We start from the raw sequence: 15,770 nt of genomic DNA on the forward strand, positions 1-15,770 counted from the left end.
AGATGCAGACTGAAGGATGGATAACTTGTTTGAGTGGCAGTTCAAATTGAGATGTTAGGCAAGACGTGCTAAGAATTTGAGAGGTCTGTGTATTTGCTGATCATTGCTGCGCATACCAAGTGATGGTTAAGGTCCTCCACGGGGGAGCCCAATAAATATATTTTACAATATTACAGTGGCTTAATCCCCTGCTTCTACTGCTAGAATTCTACTGCTTTCTCTAATGATCTAAGGTGGCTGAATACAGCAAACGTCAACTGGTATAACTGAAATGTGAGAGAACTACTCTAGTGGTATCTGTAGAGAAACAGGAGAATTTATCTTCCTTCAACCAACAGGAGAAAAGAATGAAATTATTCTTCCTTCAGTGGTTTCTGAGGGCACTTTGCTGTGCTCTGTAAGAAATGAAAGTCAGGAATCAGCCTTATTTATTCCGAATTTCTGGGAATAAATGACATTATAAAAAATTTGGAGACCCTTGTATTTTCCTCTAAGAATGATAATGCAAATGTAGTTAGCGAAAGCTTGACTCACCAGCTGTTCTAGATGATATCAGAAGAGAAATTAGTGCAAATTACTGACTTAAACAAACACTGTCTGCTTAATAAAGTTGAAAAAACTAAATACTAAAATCATAAGGCTGAAAAAAACTATCATTTGGCTAATGGGTGGCTTTGGTTATTTTTTAAAATCCTATTTACGTCTATCAAAACCACTACTCCATGCTTCTCTCTCGTGCGATTCTTGCCACCAGGTCAAGTAATCCCTTCCCACGTGGGGAATGGAGACGTCTTTCTGCAGAAGAAAGCCTTGATAATTCTACAAAACTCTTTCCCTCACAAATAGCAGCGATCGTTTTACCACTATGAAACAGATGCCCAGCGAGCTGCAATGACTTTCCCAAGATCTTGGAGTCAGAGAGTGGGTGTGATGGGCTCCCCCTACAGGTCTGCCCACAGGAGAGCGGGCATGAGACTGGAAAGACTGATACCTGGGAAACACACCTGCCAGCTTCACTTTCCTGATCTGGGCAGAGATTCAAGATAGCTCTTCATGGCCTTCCCTGGTGGCGCAGTGGTTACAAATCTGCCTGCCAATGCAGGGGACACGGGTTCGGGCCCTGGTTCGGGAAGATCCCACATACCGCGGAGCAACTAAGCCCGTGCGCCACAACTACTGAGCCTGTGCTCTAGAGCCCGCGAGCCGCGACTACTGAGCCTGTGCGCCTAGAGCCCGTGCTCCACAATAAGAGAAGCCACTGCAATGAGAAGCCTGTGCGCCACAATGAAGAGTAGCCCCTGCTCACCACAACTAGAGAAAGCCCGCGCGCAGCAACGAAGACCCAACACAGCCAAAAATAAAATAAAAAATAAAATAAATTTAATTAAAAAAAAAAAAAAAAAGCTCGTCACCATCTGCTAGAGGACCAGTGAGTTCTTGCTAGTAAGATGGAAATAAAGATGAAAGACCACTTCATGTTCCAACATCTCCTATTCAGGTCTGGCTTCTTTGAGGTATGTAAAATCCTCAACGTGCTGGGTTAAGCACTTCTGCTTCTGCCAGGCACCTGTGTTGTTCTCCAATTCAACCCAATTAGATCAGAATCCATTCAATTTGGTTCAGTCCTATTTGACAAACTGTTACTGTGCCTGTCATATACTGTAGCAGGTAAAAGATGAATGCCACTCTTTATGGTCTTAAAAAACTCATGTTTTCAATTTTTTTCAAAGACCCCGGATACATGTAATTGGATTCATCACCATCCCTGGTCCAAGTCACACTGTTTTCATCGGCCCATGAATGAACATTATTTAATTAATTTGCTGAATAATCAATGTGCATGTCACCACTGCTCAACCTAAGACCACCACCAATAACCTTTCTCCTACTCAGGCTCCATGCCTAGCTCTTCCCCTTGCCTCTCCTACTGCAGAGGTAACTACTTTTCTGAATTTTGTACTTATATTCACTCATTCTTTTTTTGTTCTAGTCTTCAGCACCACTCCTTCAATATGCCTAAAATCTATATAAAAACATAGACTGGTTACTTTTGTTTCTGAATAGTCTGTGGGGAAAATAAAATGTATTTATTCAAGGCATTGTTAATGGTGCCTTATCTATGCCAATCACTGTGCGAGGTGCCGGGGGAATAAAGCAGTGAAAACGAACGAACGGACAAAAATTCCTGCCCTCGTGGACAAATAACTGAATGATCAAGTAAAATGTTTAGTGTCCTCCATAGTGATAGGAGCAATGGATAATAATAAGGCAGGTTAGGTGCAGGGGGGCAGTTTGGGGCTCTTGCTACAGTAATTAAGATGCTGGGGGAGGCCGCCTGGTATATGAGGTGAATGCAATGGTCTGAAGTAGATGGGCTGGCCCCTGAATGTTCCACTAGCTTTAAAAAAAGATTTAAAAGTCCCATTTAGCACTTAAAACACACTCATCTTTTAAAATCCCGGTAACTGTGTTCTCATGTGGACTTCTAGAAGGCTTGCAGGAACCACGCACAGGGTATTAGAGGGTCAGCTCTAACATTCCACGTGAGGACATGGGACGGGTCTTTTCTGCTTCCCAATCGAACCCCCAGCTCCTAACACAGTCTCCATTACAAGGGAAACGTGGAAGAGATATTCCTGCATGTTTGTTGAATGAATGAATAAACACGTAACTCTCGTATAGCATTTTTTCAGCATCTTTCAGGTTGCCTGTGAGCTCCTTGGGGACATGGGTTATAATCCTCTGATGGATATTCCCAGGGTGGGGCCTTGGTGCCAATAAATAACAGAGGTTTGAGCAGTGAAAGGGGGACCCAGCACGGGAGGAAGCAGCCAGGAAGGAAAAGCAACAGAGTGCGCACCTGGCTGGGTGCGGAGGGCTTGCCAGCTTCCTAAACACAGAGATTAACCCCATGAGAGAAATCACTGTCGGAAACTGTGAGTTTTTCTGTCCAGAAAGAATTCTCCACGATGTGTTTGTCCAGCTAAACTTGCCCTCTGAGATGCTGTGTGAATAAAGGTGAAGCATGTCTCGGAATCCCTGCCTTTCAGAAGCTCATAATAGACACGAGAAATAGTAAAGGCTTCAGAAATCCTGCAATTAAAAATCCAATTTAATTTTTCACTATACTTTGCTTCCCTCTTTTTTAAATTTCCTGCTGAACAACTTGAACATACTGTGGAGTTAGTCTTCTGTGGACCTCCCTGGGGAAAACACCGGTATTATGGCTGAATAATCTATATTAAAGGAAAAGTGCTACAGAACGAAGTCTGCAGGAGAGAGGCATGGGAGGGGTTACAGTTAGGAATGCCTTATTGGAAGCTGCTGTCACAGGTAGAATAATGTCCCCTCCTCGAAGATGTCTACATCCTAATCCCTGGAACCAATGAATATGTTACCTTACACGGTCCTATGGACTGAAATGTGCCCTCCACACACCAGATTCACATGTTGAAGCTCTAACTCCCATATGTCATAGTATTTGGAGATGCGGGGCCTTTGGAAATGATTAGGTTTAAATGAGGTCCTGATGGTGGGGCCTTCATGATGAGATTAGTATCCTTGTGAGAAGAGATCAGAGAGCTCGCTGTCTGTCTGTCTCTCTTTCTCTGTGCCACGTGAGGACACCGCGAGAAGGTGGCCGTCGGCAAGCCAGGAAGACAGCTCTCACCAGAACCTTTCCATGATGGCACCCTGAACTTGGACTTCCAGCCCCCAGAACTGTGAGAAAACAGATTTCTGTTGTTTTGCTACCCAGTCTATGGTATTTTGTTACAGTAGCCCATGCTGACTAAAACGCGTGGCACAGGGGAATTGAGGCTGCTAATCAATTGACCTTTTAAAATAGGGGGATTATCCTGTATATTTTATGTTTATTAGCTTAGAGTTAGCTCTGAGTGCAGGGGTAAAACCTCACTCATTTTTGAATTCCCGGTATCCGTCATAGCACCTGGCGTATAGTAGGCTCTGCCTTTATGGTTACAGGAAAATGTTGTAACCGTGGGCAAATGAGAGATATCTTGATAGCACATTAAGTAAACAAGTAGTAAATTTTTATATCACTGAAATAATTTTACTTCAAAGTTCACCTTTGTTTTAATATTAGAATATATACCAATATTCTACTGGTCATTTCAATAGCAAAATGGAATTTGGGAATAGATATTTGTGCTCCAGTAAACGTCACACCCAAAAGTTGTCAAGGAAATTTAGAAAAGAAGACTGAACACGTGAAGCAATTGAAACGATTGTCTTAGAATAATCATATCTTAGAATAATAATGGGTTAATTATAAAGATGGCAGGTGTGAATTATTCATTCATCCACGCGAGAAAAATTTATTGAGCATCTATGTCCGTTCCCTGAGGATATGACAGTTAAAAAATGTCATAGTAACACTTTTATGAAGTTTATAGTCTTCAAAAGTTTACAGAAGTACTCAGGGACGTTCATTTGGGAAAATATCAAATCTTAGGGCTGGAAGCAACTGCAGAGATGAACCAGTCAAATCCTCTGTTTTGTGGATGACAAAAATGAGATCTGAAAAGGTCAATTAAATTAGGTAAATATATATATAGTTTTATAGCCTAGTTGCCACAGAAAATGCAAAGTGCCTAGTTCAGGTGAAAGTATGCTCCCAATATAGGCTAAAAAATTAATCATTGTTTATCTGAAATTCAAATTTAATTAGGCATCCTGTATTTTTATTTGCGAAATCTGACAGCCCTAAATTTTCGGGGGATGGAGGTAAGGTCATGGCAGGAAGCAGAGTCTGCCTTTGTATGAGCTGTTTGGGAAGAAGAGAAAAAGAGAAAAAAAGCAAAAGAAACACAATAGTTCTTTAGAAGGGAAACCCACTAATGGACCTCTCTCGTGTGTGTGTGTGTGTGTGTGTGTGTGTGTGTGTGTGTACACATGTACGGGTCCTTGTGTCTTACTGACACAAGGATTATGGTATTGAGGAAAATTACTGACAGTGATACTGATTACAGATACTGAAGTGAAAAGATGAAAAACAATAAAAAGTGTGGTTAGTTTAAAAGCAACACTAATGACTGCATTTAACTAAACTGCCTCTGATTTATGCCCAACTGGCACACAGCCCAATCACAATTTTGCTTATTCCCAATCTTTGCATTTTCAGAGAACCATAAAATGTTTCTAAAGGGTCTGAGAAATCACCTAGTCCAACCCTGACATTTACAGATGAAGTAACCAAGACTCAGAAGAAGTGACAAACCCAGGACCACCCTGCCTAAGAATTTAAATAACAGAACAATATTTTTTGAGGGCTTACTAAGTGCCAGGCATTTTTCTAAATGCCCTACTTGTAGTAACACATTTAGTCATCACAATAATCCTATAATCATTCTCATCATTCAAACGAAGCAAACTGAGGCAGATAAAGTTATGTAATTTAGCTAAGGTTCGAGGTTATACAGCCGATAAGGAGAAGTACCTGCTAAAAACCCAGAGAGTTTGGCACTAGACCTGCACATTCGATTGTGAAACCCTGCGGCCTCTCCAGTAAGATGAGTTTATATCACTAAACACGTTCGCCCATGTAAACTTTCATGTTTATTGCTCCAGTAGCACCGCTTTGCAGTTAATAACAAGGTCACTGGAATACAGCTTATAGAAAGTCAGTTGCAAGCTGTTACCATACATGTCAGTTTCAGAGTCAAAACAGTTACCTGTTCCCTTACAAACCAGCCCTACACACAGGCCCCTTGGTATGATCAATTTCGTTTCCTGTATTTTTTTTGTTTGAAACTTTTTAAATGAAATACACCAGAACCCACTGTCAAAGCAAACATTAGCCCTGAGATAGAGTTTTATGAGTTCACATTTTGAGTAGTTTGTGAAAGAAAAGAAGAGGAAAAAAAGAAAACAAGAGAGAAAGAGAGAGAGAGAGAGAGAGAAATCAAAACAGAGAAGAGGCCTTCTTTATTCATTGTTAGCCATAAAATAAATCGAGGTCTCTTAGGAAGAGGCCCTCTTGTTCGCATGCTGCCAGCCAGACTTCTGTGCTCCTGCAGCTAGGGCTGTAATTATCTCCAGGAAGAATAATCCCCGTCCTCAACACTACGTTTAGTTTTACATTCAACTTGTCTTCTTCTCTATCTTTTAGGAGATTATCAACCCCTTGCATTCAGAGGACCAAACCACTTTGTCCATTTCCAGACCCCGTTTCCCTGTTTATCAAAGGTAGAGGATTAAGCCTGCCTACGTCTGCTTCGACAGCATAGCATGTCTTCCCAAAGCAATCCTTCCTGTGATACAGAAGCCTGTCCCAGCTTAAAAAAAAAAAAAAAACAAAAGTGAGGCTGCCATCGGAATTCTCGGAAGCTCCAGGGTCTAGGTCTGCAGGGTCCACCTGGGAGACACCAGGACTCCGCGGACCCACCAAAGCAGGAATTAGGAGCACTGTCTTCCTTGCCTCTGCACTGCAGCTGAAGGAAGCATTGGTTTGGTAAGTCTGTTTCGCAATTCTACTATCAAGTACATCACCAAGTCCATCTAGAGACAAACCAGCTCCTCCCCTGCCCCTGCAGGAAACTTTGAAATGAGCGTAGCTTCTTGCGAAACAAATCCACATCCTCTCTTCTTCAGAAAGGTGGCAGTGTTGCCCTGCGGTTTTGACCAAATTGCAAAGCAGTGGCCATGTCTCTAGTGGATTAACAGACCAACCGCCTCACCTCACCACGGATAGGAAAGGATGGATTAATCCACTGCAGAACCTAGTCCCTGACAGACCGGCCCCGGATCTTCGGGGCAATGAGTCTTGTAGCTGCCTCCGTTCTCAAGTTTTCATCTCGCTTTGACGGTACAGAGCCACAGAAAATCTCCAGTGGACCCCACAGACATCTAAAAGCCAGGAGCATCTAAGCAAGTCCCAGAGGACCCTACTTTCCAGCATCCACTCTTCTCATTTTTTGGTAACATCCGTCCAAGTGAAATGCTGCGTCGTCCCACTTAGAAGGGCTATGGAAAACTTAGCAAACTATGCCAGCATCCTTCTAACACCTGTTATGGGAAATGTTCACATCACAGTTTATATAAAGTAACCCATCTTCTAAGCGGAAGTTGTACCGTTTACTGAGCAGTTTCTTACCACTTTCATAAAACCGATATTCTACACAGAGCTATTGACAAAGAACCAAAGAAGTCTCCCCGTCTCAGTGTGGAGACCCACACACATCAACACCTTCCAGGGGCGAGTTACCACCCTATGTGTGAGGGAGTTAAAGGCCCGTCTCCTCTCCACTCACCTTCACTCAGCGTCCTCTGAGAAGTTCCTCTATCGCCACTAACACAGAAATTTGGGGGAAAAGTCTCCATTTATAAACATCAGATGGTTTGGGAAAAAATATTTGTGGCACTGGACTTCTTTTTTTCCTACAGTGATGTCATTTTAAATACTTGGTGTGCTCCAAATTTGCTATTTTTACTTCCCCCAAGTGACTTTTTTTGGGAAATACATTTGTTTGGATTAGCTCCATTTGAAGTGACTCCTGTATCTAATACAACAGCATCAGGTTCATCGTCTCAGCAATTCTGACTGATACTGTGCAGCTCTCCAACTTGAAAGCCCCTATTTGCTCACTTTCAAGGTTATTCCTGTTGGACGGACCCCTCCTGAATTTCTACTCGCAAACAGAGAGACAGAAGTAAAATGACTGGCCTTTTCACAAACAAAAACCACACTCTATGACTCAAAGCATTTACAACAGAAGACATGAAAGGCCCCCCAAGGCACATACAATTCTTCACTTGCCAAATGTGCTTTTGGGGAACAGAGTTGAAGTAGCCAAGGCGCCGGCTTTGAAACATTTATTGGAAAGCAGTGTGGAGTTGAGGCGTGCAGGAGAGGAAAAGCTGAAGAAGGAATGCCAAGTGCCTCAGCCCTACCTGATCTGAACTTGCTCCTAATCAGCAATGAGTGCTCAGACCCCAGGAGTGTCATGTTGAGTCTCAGCGAGCCGCTGGTCCCCTGGCCAGATGGCCCCTGACTTCCACCAGGTACGGGCTCCCGGGAGCCCAGCTGACCGCAGTTAACAACCCAGAATTCATCCAACTCTCCGCGAGCTCCCCCGGGTAGGAGTACAGTGGCAGCCAGTGACCGAAACCAGTGTCCCCAGAAAACTGGCGGCCTCGCCGCGCGGGGCTACGCCACTCTCAGCTGGCGGGACCCTGCGCCTCCTCGGGGTCTGGCGGGGCGCCGCGGCATCCCAGGCGTGCGCGGCTGATGTCATAGGCTGCCCGCGCTCCTCGAGCATCCCCACCACGCCTTTATGAAGGTCCTCAGTTTGCTATCTGATCCTTTTTTTTACTACTGACAGGAGCTCAGCCAATCAGGAGTGGCAAGCGGGCCTGGGACGCGGAGCAGCTGGAGGAGTCCCGGGAGCCGGTCTGAACTCTTGGCTGCGGGCGGCGCGGGGGCGGGCGGCAGGGATGCGGAGGGCGCGCGCGGGGGGCGGAGCCGGGAGCCGAGAGCCGCGGGGAGGGGAGGGGCGCCGCGTAGCGTCAGGCGCGCAGGTGGGCGGGCCGGGGGGGGGGGGGGGGCCCCGGGGGGGGGGGGGGGGGGCCTCCATCCCTGTAGCCTGGCAGGCGGGCGGCGGGCGGCGGGCGTGGCCCACCCCGGGAGGGGACTTGCGCGCCCGCGCACCCGGGGCGCACCGAGCTTGGCAAGCAGGCTGGACCCCTGGCAAATAACCGAGGCTTCCAACGCACCAGGGTGAGCACATTCTCTCTCCGTTTGCGCAGGCAGAGACGGAGCATACATGTCGCAGTTCCCGTATCAAAGCTGGATACACGTCCACGGAGAAAACGAAACGCCTTTCATTTTTCTGGGATATGCTCTTTTTGGACAAACCTGACTCAGGCTGTCTGCAGGTGCAGCCAGGACACAGTGCTCTCTCTCCTGGGGGAGATACACGAGTTGGAAGCCCTTTTGGGGCGCTCAGTAGAGTGGGACTCAAGGAGGGAGGAGGGTCTCTGGAGCAGAGGGATGTCCGAGCCGGACTTGGGCTCAGCTTGTAAAGGCTAAAAGACTTTTCCCACGAGAGAGTCCCGAATCCAACACCAAGTGATTGCGCATCCAGAATGTGCCAGGTGTGATAGGCTCGTCTGTAAATAAAATAAAGACATGCTCTCGAGAAGCTTGCTTAATCGTTGGCAGCACAGAAAATAACACGGAACTATATACACACATAGTGTTGGGTTGAATTTATTTGCAACCTTCTATGCACGTGAGCGTCGAAGTATCATCTACTACATGCACTCCTGCTTATGTCTGAGAGTGCTAAACCCTTCAAAGATCCGTGGGTGACAGATGAAGACCTAATATGACCACAGCTCCTGGGACAGCTTCTAATGCTCTGAGTTTGGCCCTTGCCCAAATTCTCGGATCCTTGAGTTCACCCTTTGGAACTGACCAGTCGTTGGTATAAATGAGGTCTTCTGGACTAGACCACTTAATTCCTGATATGTCAGAAAGGCGGAGCAATCCCATCCTTGTTCCTCTTGGGGCTAGAGGCCTGTCCCCAGAGGCCTGTTTACGGAGGATAAGATGTGCATGAGTATCTCAGTTATTATGAAACACACTCATACACAAGGCATCTCTTTCCTAGTCCCGCTGGAATAAATTGTCACAACTTGAGTGGTTTCAAGCGACAAGAATTTATTATCTTGCAGTTCTGGAGCTCAGAAGTCCTAAGTGGGTCTCACTAGGCTGACATCACAGTATTATCAGGACGACTTTCCCTTGTGGAAGATTTAGGGGAGAATAGTTTCCTTGCCCTTTCCAGCTTCTAGAGGGCGCCCATGTTTTTTGTCTCTGGCTTCTTCACGTTCAAAGTCAGCATGATGGGTCAAGTTCTTCTCACGTGATATGGCCCTGCCCTTTTGTCTCTGCCTCCCTCCTCATTTTAAGGACCTTGTGATTATACGGGGCCCACCTGGATAAACGCCGTTGTAAGGTCAGCTGATTATCAACCTTCATTCCACCTGCATCTTTAACCTTTCTTTGCCATGTGATGTAACGTACAGATTCCTGGGGTTTAAGATGTGAACATAGGAGGTAGGGGCATTATGGTATCTGTGACACAGAGTGACCCCTTTTCCTACCAGCCTGTTCTTGTCCTCAGTTGAACCCCAGGCTCGTGATCTTCAATGAAAAGAGGTCAAGTGGAGGGAGGTTTGGGAATAGAGCTGCCCAGGAGCCTGGAAGAACCCTGGCCAGCTTTCAGATACCTGTGGCAGGGAGGTCCTTGACAGGGAGGAGACCGGTGGGAGAAGGAATATTGCTAAATTATCTGAGCAGAGAAAAAACTATTCAGAGCCACATTAAACAAAAAAAAGCCAAACAGATTATTATCCTGAGGGCTGTGGAGCGATACGTGGCAACTTGGCGGAGAATTCTTCTTGCAGTGAAAGTCGGGATAAGGGTCTGCCTGACCCAGATGAGTTGGACAGGAGTGGATTGTTTTCCCTCTGCAGGCCCGAGAGCGTGTGTGTGTGTGTGTGCGTGTGCATGTGTGTGTGGGGCGGTTTCTTTTTTGAGTAAGTTTGGGAAATGCTGGTAACCATAGCCTTCCTCAAGTTTCCCATCGGAGCATGGAGCTGCTGACATCAGCCCTCTGGGATTTGTACCCCCTATGGCGAGGAATATCTATGGATATAAATATGCTCATATAGAAGCTCATCCTTCCCCCCTCTATGGAAGCATTTTTTGTGAAAAAAAATGTTTTTGGTGGAATTTAAAGAGGATGTTCCCAAGGGAAACAGATGTCCCAAGCTGCTGTGCTTTGGGAGCAGCGGGCTAACACAGCAATGGCAGGCCCCCAGGCTCTGTCCTGCAGTTTGACCACATTGGCAGCACTTCTCCAATTTGATCACATTGGCAGCACTTCTCGGGGGCCTTGCTATCCCCTGTGGCCTAGCGTGAGCCTGGGATGTGATGTGATGTAAGGGAGAGACATGAGCTGCTGGGAAACTCTCCATTTGCATCTAAGCTACCTCTGTGACCTCGAGTAAGTGATTGAAGTCTTCTGAGATGCTGAGCATCTTCATGTAAAATGGAGTTAGAAATGCTCACTTCCCAGAAGTGTTGGGGCACTGAAACAAAATAATACATCTGGAAGAATAATAATTACCCAGAACAATTCTTCCTGCGTGTTTTAGGTCCTTCTCTTTACCCTGCCCCCTTCTGCATCCATTCTTGATGATACCAGGTAATCCCAAATCCTTTTCCCTGGTTTTGGCTTTCCTTTCCTTTGCCCTCAGGTACCCAAGGCTGTGTAAGAACTTACCACGGATCTAGCAGCTTGCAACAGCCCACACGTTTCTTTTTTTTCCAGTTTACTTATTTATTTTTGGCTGCGTTGGGTCTAAGTTGCTGCACGCGGGCTTTCTCTAGTTGCGGCGAGCGGGGGCTACTCTTTGTTGTGGTGCGCGGGCTTCTCATTGCTGTGGCTTCTCTTGTTGCGGAGCACGGGCTCTAGGCATGCAGCCTTCAGTAGTTGTAACTTGTGGGCTTCAGCAGTTGTGGCTCGTGGGCTGTAGAGTGCAGGCTCAGTAGTTGTGGCGCACGGGCTTAGTTGCTCTGCGGCGTGTGGGATCTTCCCGGACCAGGGCTCGAACCCGTATCCCCTGCATTGGCAGGCGGATTCTTAACCACCGCGCCACCAGGGAAGCCCTAACACATTTCTTGTCTCCAGTTTCCATGGGTCAGGATTCAGGGCCTGGCTCTGCTGGCCCACTACTCAGGACCTCACAGGCTGCAATCCAGGTGTTGGCTGGGGCTGTGGTCTCGTCAGAGGCTCAGCATCCTTTTCTAAACTCCCTGGTTGTTGGTAGAATCCAGTTCCTTGCAGCTCTAGAACTCATCGTGGCTTGCTTCTTCAAGGCCAGCAGGAGAACCTCACTCTCAGGGAAGATTCTCTTAAAGGCCAAACCTGATTAGGCCAGACACATCCAGGATAAACTCCCTTTTGATTAACTCAAAGTCATACCAATTAGGAACCTTAATTATACCTGCAAAACCTCTTTACTTTGACCATAGAACAGAATCTAATCATGGCAGTGTCATCTGTCACATCACCCACCCCTCCCAGCTACACATGAATGGATAAAGAAGATGTGGTCTATATATACAATGGAATATTATTCAACCATAAAAAAGAATGATAAATGCCATTTGCAGCTACAAATGGCAACTAGAGATGATCATAGTAAGTGAAGTTAAGTCAGAAAGAGAAAGACAAATGCCATATGATATCACTTATGTGTGGAATCTAAAACATGACACAAATAAACATATCTATGAAACAGAAACAGACTCACAGACATGGAAAACAAACTTATCGTTACTAAAGGGGAAAGGGGATGGGGGAGGGATGGATTGGGAGGCTGGGGTTAAGCAGATGCAAACTAGTGTATATAGGATGGATAAACAACAAGGTCCTACTGCATAGTACAAGGGACTATATTAATATCCTGGGATAAACCATAATGGAAAAAATTTTTAAAAATAAAAAATGAGTGCTAAATTAGAGATGTGGTGGGTAATGTAGCGTATCACCTCTGATTGACAACTGACTAGAGCATGAAGACTCAGTTCTTTCTCCTGGGACCCTGAAGTCAACTGACTGGAAATGGCAACTCAGAAACGCCTCCTAGTTACATCCTGGTTTCCTTTTCCCACCTGGAACTCTCGAGAATTCTCAGCTCCTCCTGGCACCCATAGCACCAGTGCAAGTCCCTTAATTTTAAGCTTCATTGCCTTCACAGTAAATCCATCTCTGGGGCCAGTAGAACATGTGTGCGAGCTCAGGGAGATTCATGCAGTCCCGCTTGGTGACCCCTGTGATGAAATTTGTGCTCTAATCTCCAAGGGGCTCCATCTAGATCCTGGGATGGAGGGGTGAAATCTGGACTACCAATTACCTACTTAAGGAATACAGCCTCCACCTATCAATTTCAGTGTCAATTTCCTGTCAATTTCAGCCTATCAGTCTCAATTCCAGAAATGTTTATAAAGCACAGACCTTGTTCTAGCACTGTAAGGGTTATAAAGATAAAGCAGATGTGATCCTGGACCTCCAGGGGACAAGAATAGGGTGGCAGGGCCTCCACAAACTCCCAATAAACCAGAAATCCAATGTCATTATTACACTAGTAATGTAATGAGATCTCAGATGGAACTCTGTGACCCACCCGATTAATATAGCCTGTTTTCTTTCATGAACGTGAGTACAAAAGGACTTTTGCCTGATTTAAACAAAGACTTTAAGTTAAACACATGTAAAGAAAGTAGTTTCAGTGGAAAGTATCTGTCGCGGCTCCTTCTTCTTCCCCTGCTTACCAGCAATACCTCTCACTCTTCCCTTCTCTCTTTCACTTCTCTATCCTAGCTCCTGCCCAGGAAAAGGGAATCTGATTTGATAATTCAGAGTTAGAGCCACTGAGTTGGGCCACATTTGCTGGAGGACAGGGTCACTGTGTTAAAAAGTCATGCATCTGTCATCACCTCCTCTTCTGCTTCTTCCTTGCTGCTCTCACTTAAGAGGGTGGGAGGAGCATAGATCTGAAATAAAGAATGTGCACCTGCCCCTATGTTTGTAGCAGCTCTATTCACAATAGCCAAGGCATGGAAGCAACCTAAATATCCATCAACAGATGAATGGATAAAGAAGATGTGATACATATATGGAATATTACTCGGCCATAAAAAAGAATGAAATAATGCCACTGGCAGCAACATGGATGGAACTAGAGATTATCATACTAAGTGAAGTAAGACAGAAAGAGGACAAATGCCATATGATATCACTTATATGTGGAATCTAAAATATGGGGGAGGGATGGAGTGGGAGGTTGGGGTTAGCAGATGTAAGTTATTATGTATAGAATGGATAAACAACAAGGTTCTACTGTATAACACAGAGAACTGTATTCCCTATCCTATGATGAACCATAATGGAAAAGAATATAAAAAAGGAATGTTTATATATGTATAACTGAATCACTTTGCTGTCCAGTAGAAATTAACACAACACTGTAAATCAACTATACTTCAATTTTAAAAAACGTGCATTTAACAGTGTTTGAATCAATCTACACCAGTCGTCCCAGCTCCATTACGAGTATTGCTTAATCTGGTTTGCACTGAATTTATGCAATGATGGTGTCCCTGGGTCCAGGGTATATGCAAGAGCCTGTCACACAGCTGTGACTTGCGTGCCATGGAGAGTATGGAATTTGGAAGTGTGATGCCCACAGCTGGACTCATGGTTGTCATTCAGTATTGGATGGGTGCCATTTGCACGGTGCAAATTCTTCAATTCCCCTTTGTTTTGTCTTTTTTTTTTTAAATTTATTTTGGCTGCGTTGGGTCTTCGTTGCTGCGCGCGGACTTTCTCTAGTTGTGGCGAGCAGGGGCTACTCTTCGTTGCACTGTGTGGGGCTTCTCGTTGCGGTGGCTTCTCTTGTTGCGGAGCACGGGCTCTAGGTGCGCAGGCTTCAGTAGTTGTGGCTTGCGGGCTCTAGAGCGCAGGCTCAGTAGTTGTGGCGCATGGGCTTAGTTGCTCTGCGGCGTGTGGGATCTTCCCAGACCAGGGCTCGAACCCACGTCCCCTGCATTAGCAGGCGGATTCTTAACCACTGCGCCACCAGGGAAGCCCTGTTTTGTCCATTCTGTGAGGGCACTAGGACGACAAATAATTACCTACTTGTCCAATAGACACTTGTCCGTTTTTGTCTTTCTAGATTCTCAGGGATCAGGCATTGTTGGTCCTTTCCCACATATCCAAATGCCTTCTCCGCTGGGGTTTACCCAAAGCTCTTCAAAACAACAGGTACAACACCTAACTTATACTTCCACTCACCAAGTTTCCCTACACACCTACTCTTTCTCCTGCAGTTCCTGTTGAGTGAACAGGACAGTAGCCCCCGAGTTTCTGGCTTGGGAGATGGCCCACCATCCCTTCATTCGCCCCATCACCAATCTGTCACCATGCTTTTTCCATTCTCCACCTAAATACCTTTTGAACCTACCCCTTAATTTGCTCCTAATGCCTCTTCCTTACTTCAAGCCCCCCTTGGTTTTTTCCTGGATTATTACCAGTGTCTCTTGGGTGGTTGCCCTTCTCTTTCCCTGCTCCAACCCATCTTCCATGGTGTCATCAAAATGGTACTTCTAAATCATAAGCGGGATCAGTCTGCTTCCTGCCTACACCTTCCTTTGGCTCCCTACTGCTGAAGGATAATGTCCACACCCCTAAGTACGACATGGAGAACCCCACATAATTTGGACCCACTAACTCCTACTTTATTTCCTGCCTTTCTTCCCGTTTCATCCTCTGCAATAACAAAGAATTTTAAAAACACTGAGGCTTTTCTTTCTTCCTTTCATGTTTCTTTCTTCTTTTTTTAAAATATTTATTTATTTATTTAGGCTGCACCGGGTCTTAGTTGCGGCATGTGGGCTTCTTAGTTGCAACATGCACGTGGGATCTAGTTTCCAGACCAGGGGTCGAACTCGGGGCCCCCTGCATTGGGAGCGCAGAGTCTTACCCACTGGACCACCAGGGAAGTCCCCCTTCCTTTCCTGTTTCTTCTACCTAGAACTCCTTCTTCCTTTCTCTGTCTAGAGACATCCTACTTATACTTCAAAACCCAATTCAAACTTTACCTTATCCAGAAAACCTTTGACAGGCCCAGGCGGAATTAATCACACCCTCCTTGCTTTGCTCTTTTCCTATCTTGCT

The 15,770-nt window shown here is 45.6% G+C and overlaps 1 protein-coding gene across 2 annotated transcripts in view; it reads right to left on the reverse strand.

Annotated features, from left to right (window-relative positions):
* The window catches only part of MYOCD (myocardin), a 91,001-nt gene extending 82,738 nt beyond the window's left edge, over nt 1–8,263 (reverse strand). Inside the window, exon 1 of one of the 2 annotated variants that reach the window (XM_029212101.1) lies at nt 7,912–8,263. In XM_029212101.1, the coding sequence (XP_029067934.1) occupies nt 7,912–7,966 (55 nt within the window). In that variant the 5' untranslated portion in view covers nt 7,967–8,263. The remainder of the gene's footprint in view (nt 1–7,911) is intronic. The other variant, XM_029212102.1, reaches the window with a different exon arrangement.
* Between the last annotated feature and the right edge of the window lie 7,507 nt (nt 8,264–15,770).

This window comes from Monodon monoceros, unplaced genomic scaffold, assembly GCF_005190385.1.
Source record: "Monodon monoceros isolate NGI ecotype Baffin Bay Population unplaced genomic scaffold, NGI_Narwhal_1 Super_Scaffold_9, whole genome shotgun sequence".
Lineage (NCBI taxonomy): Eukaryota > Metazoa > Chordata > Mammalia > Artiodactyla > Monodontidae > Monodon > Monodon monoceros.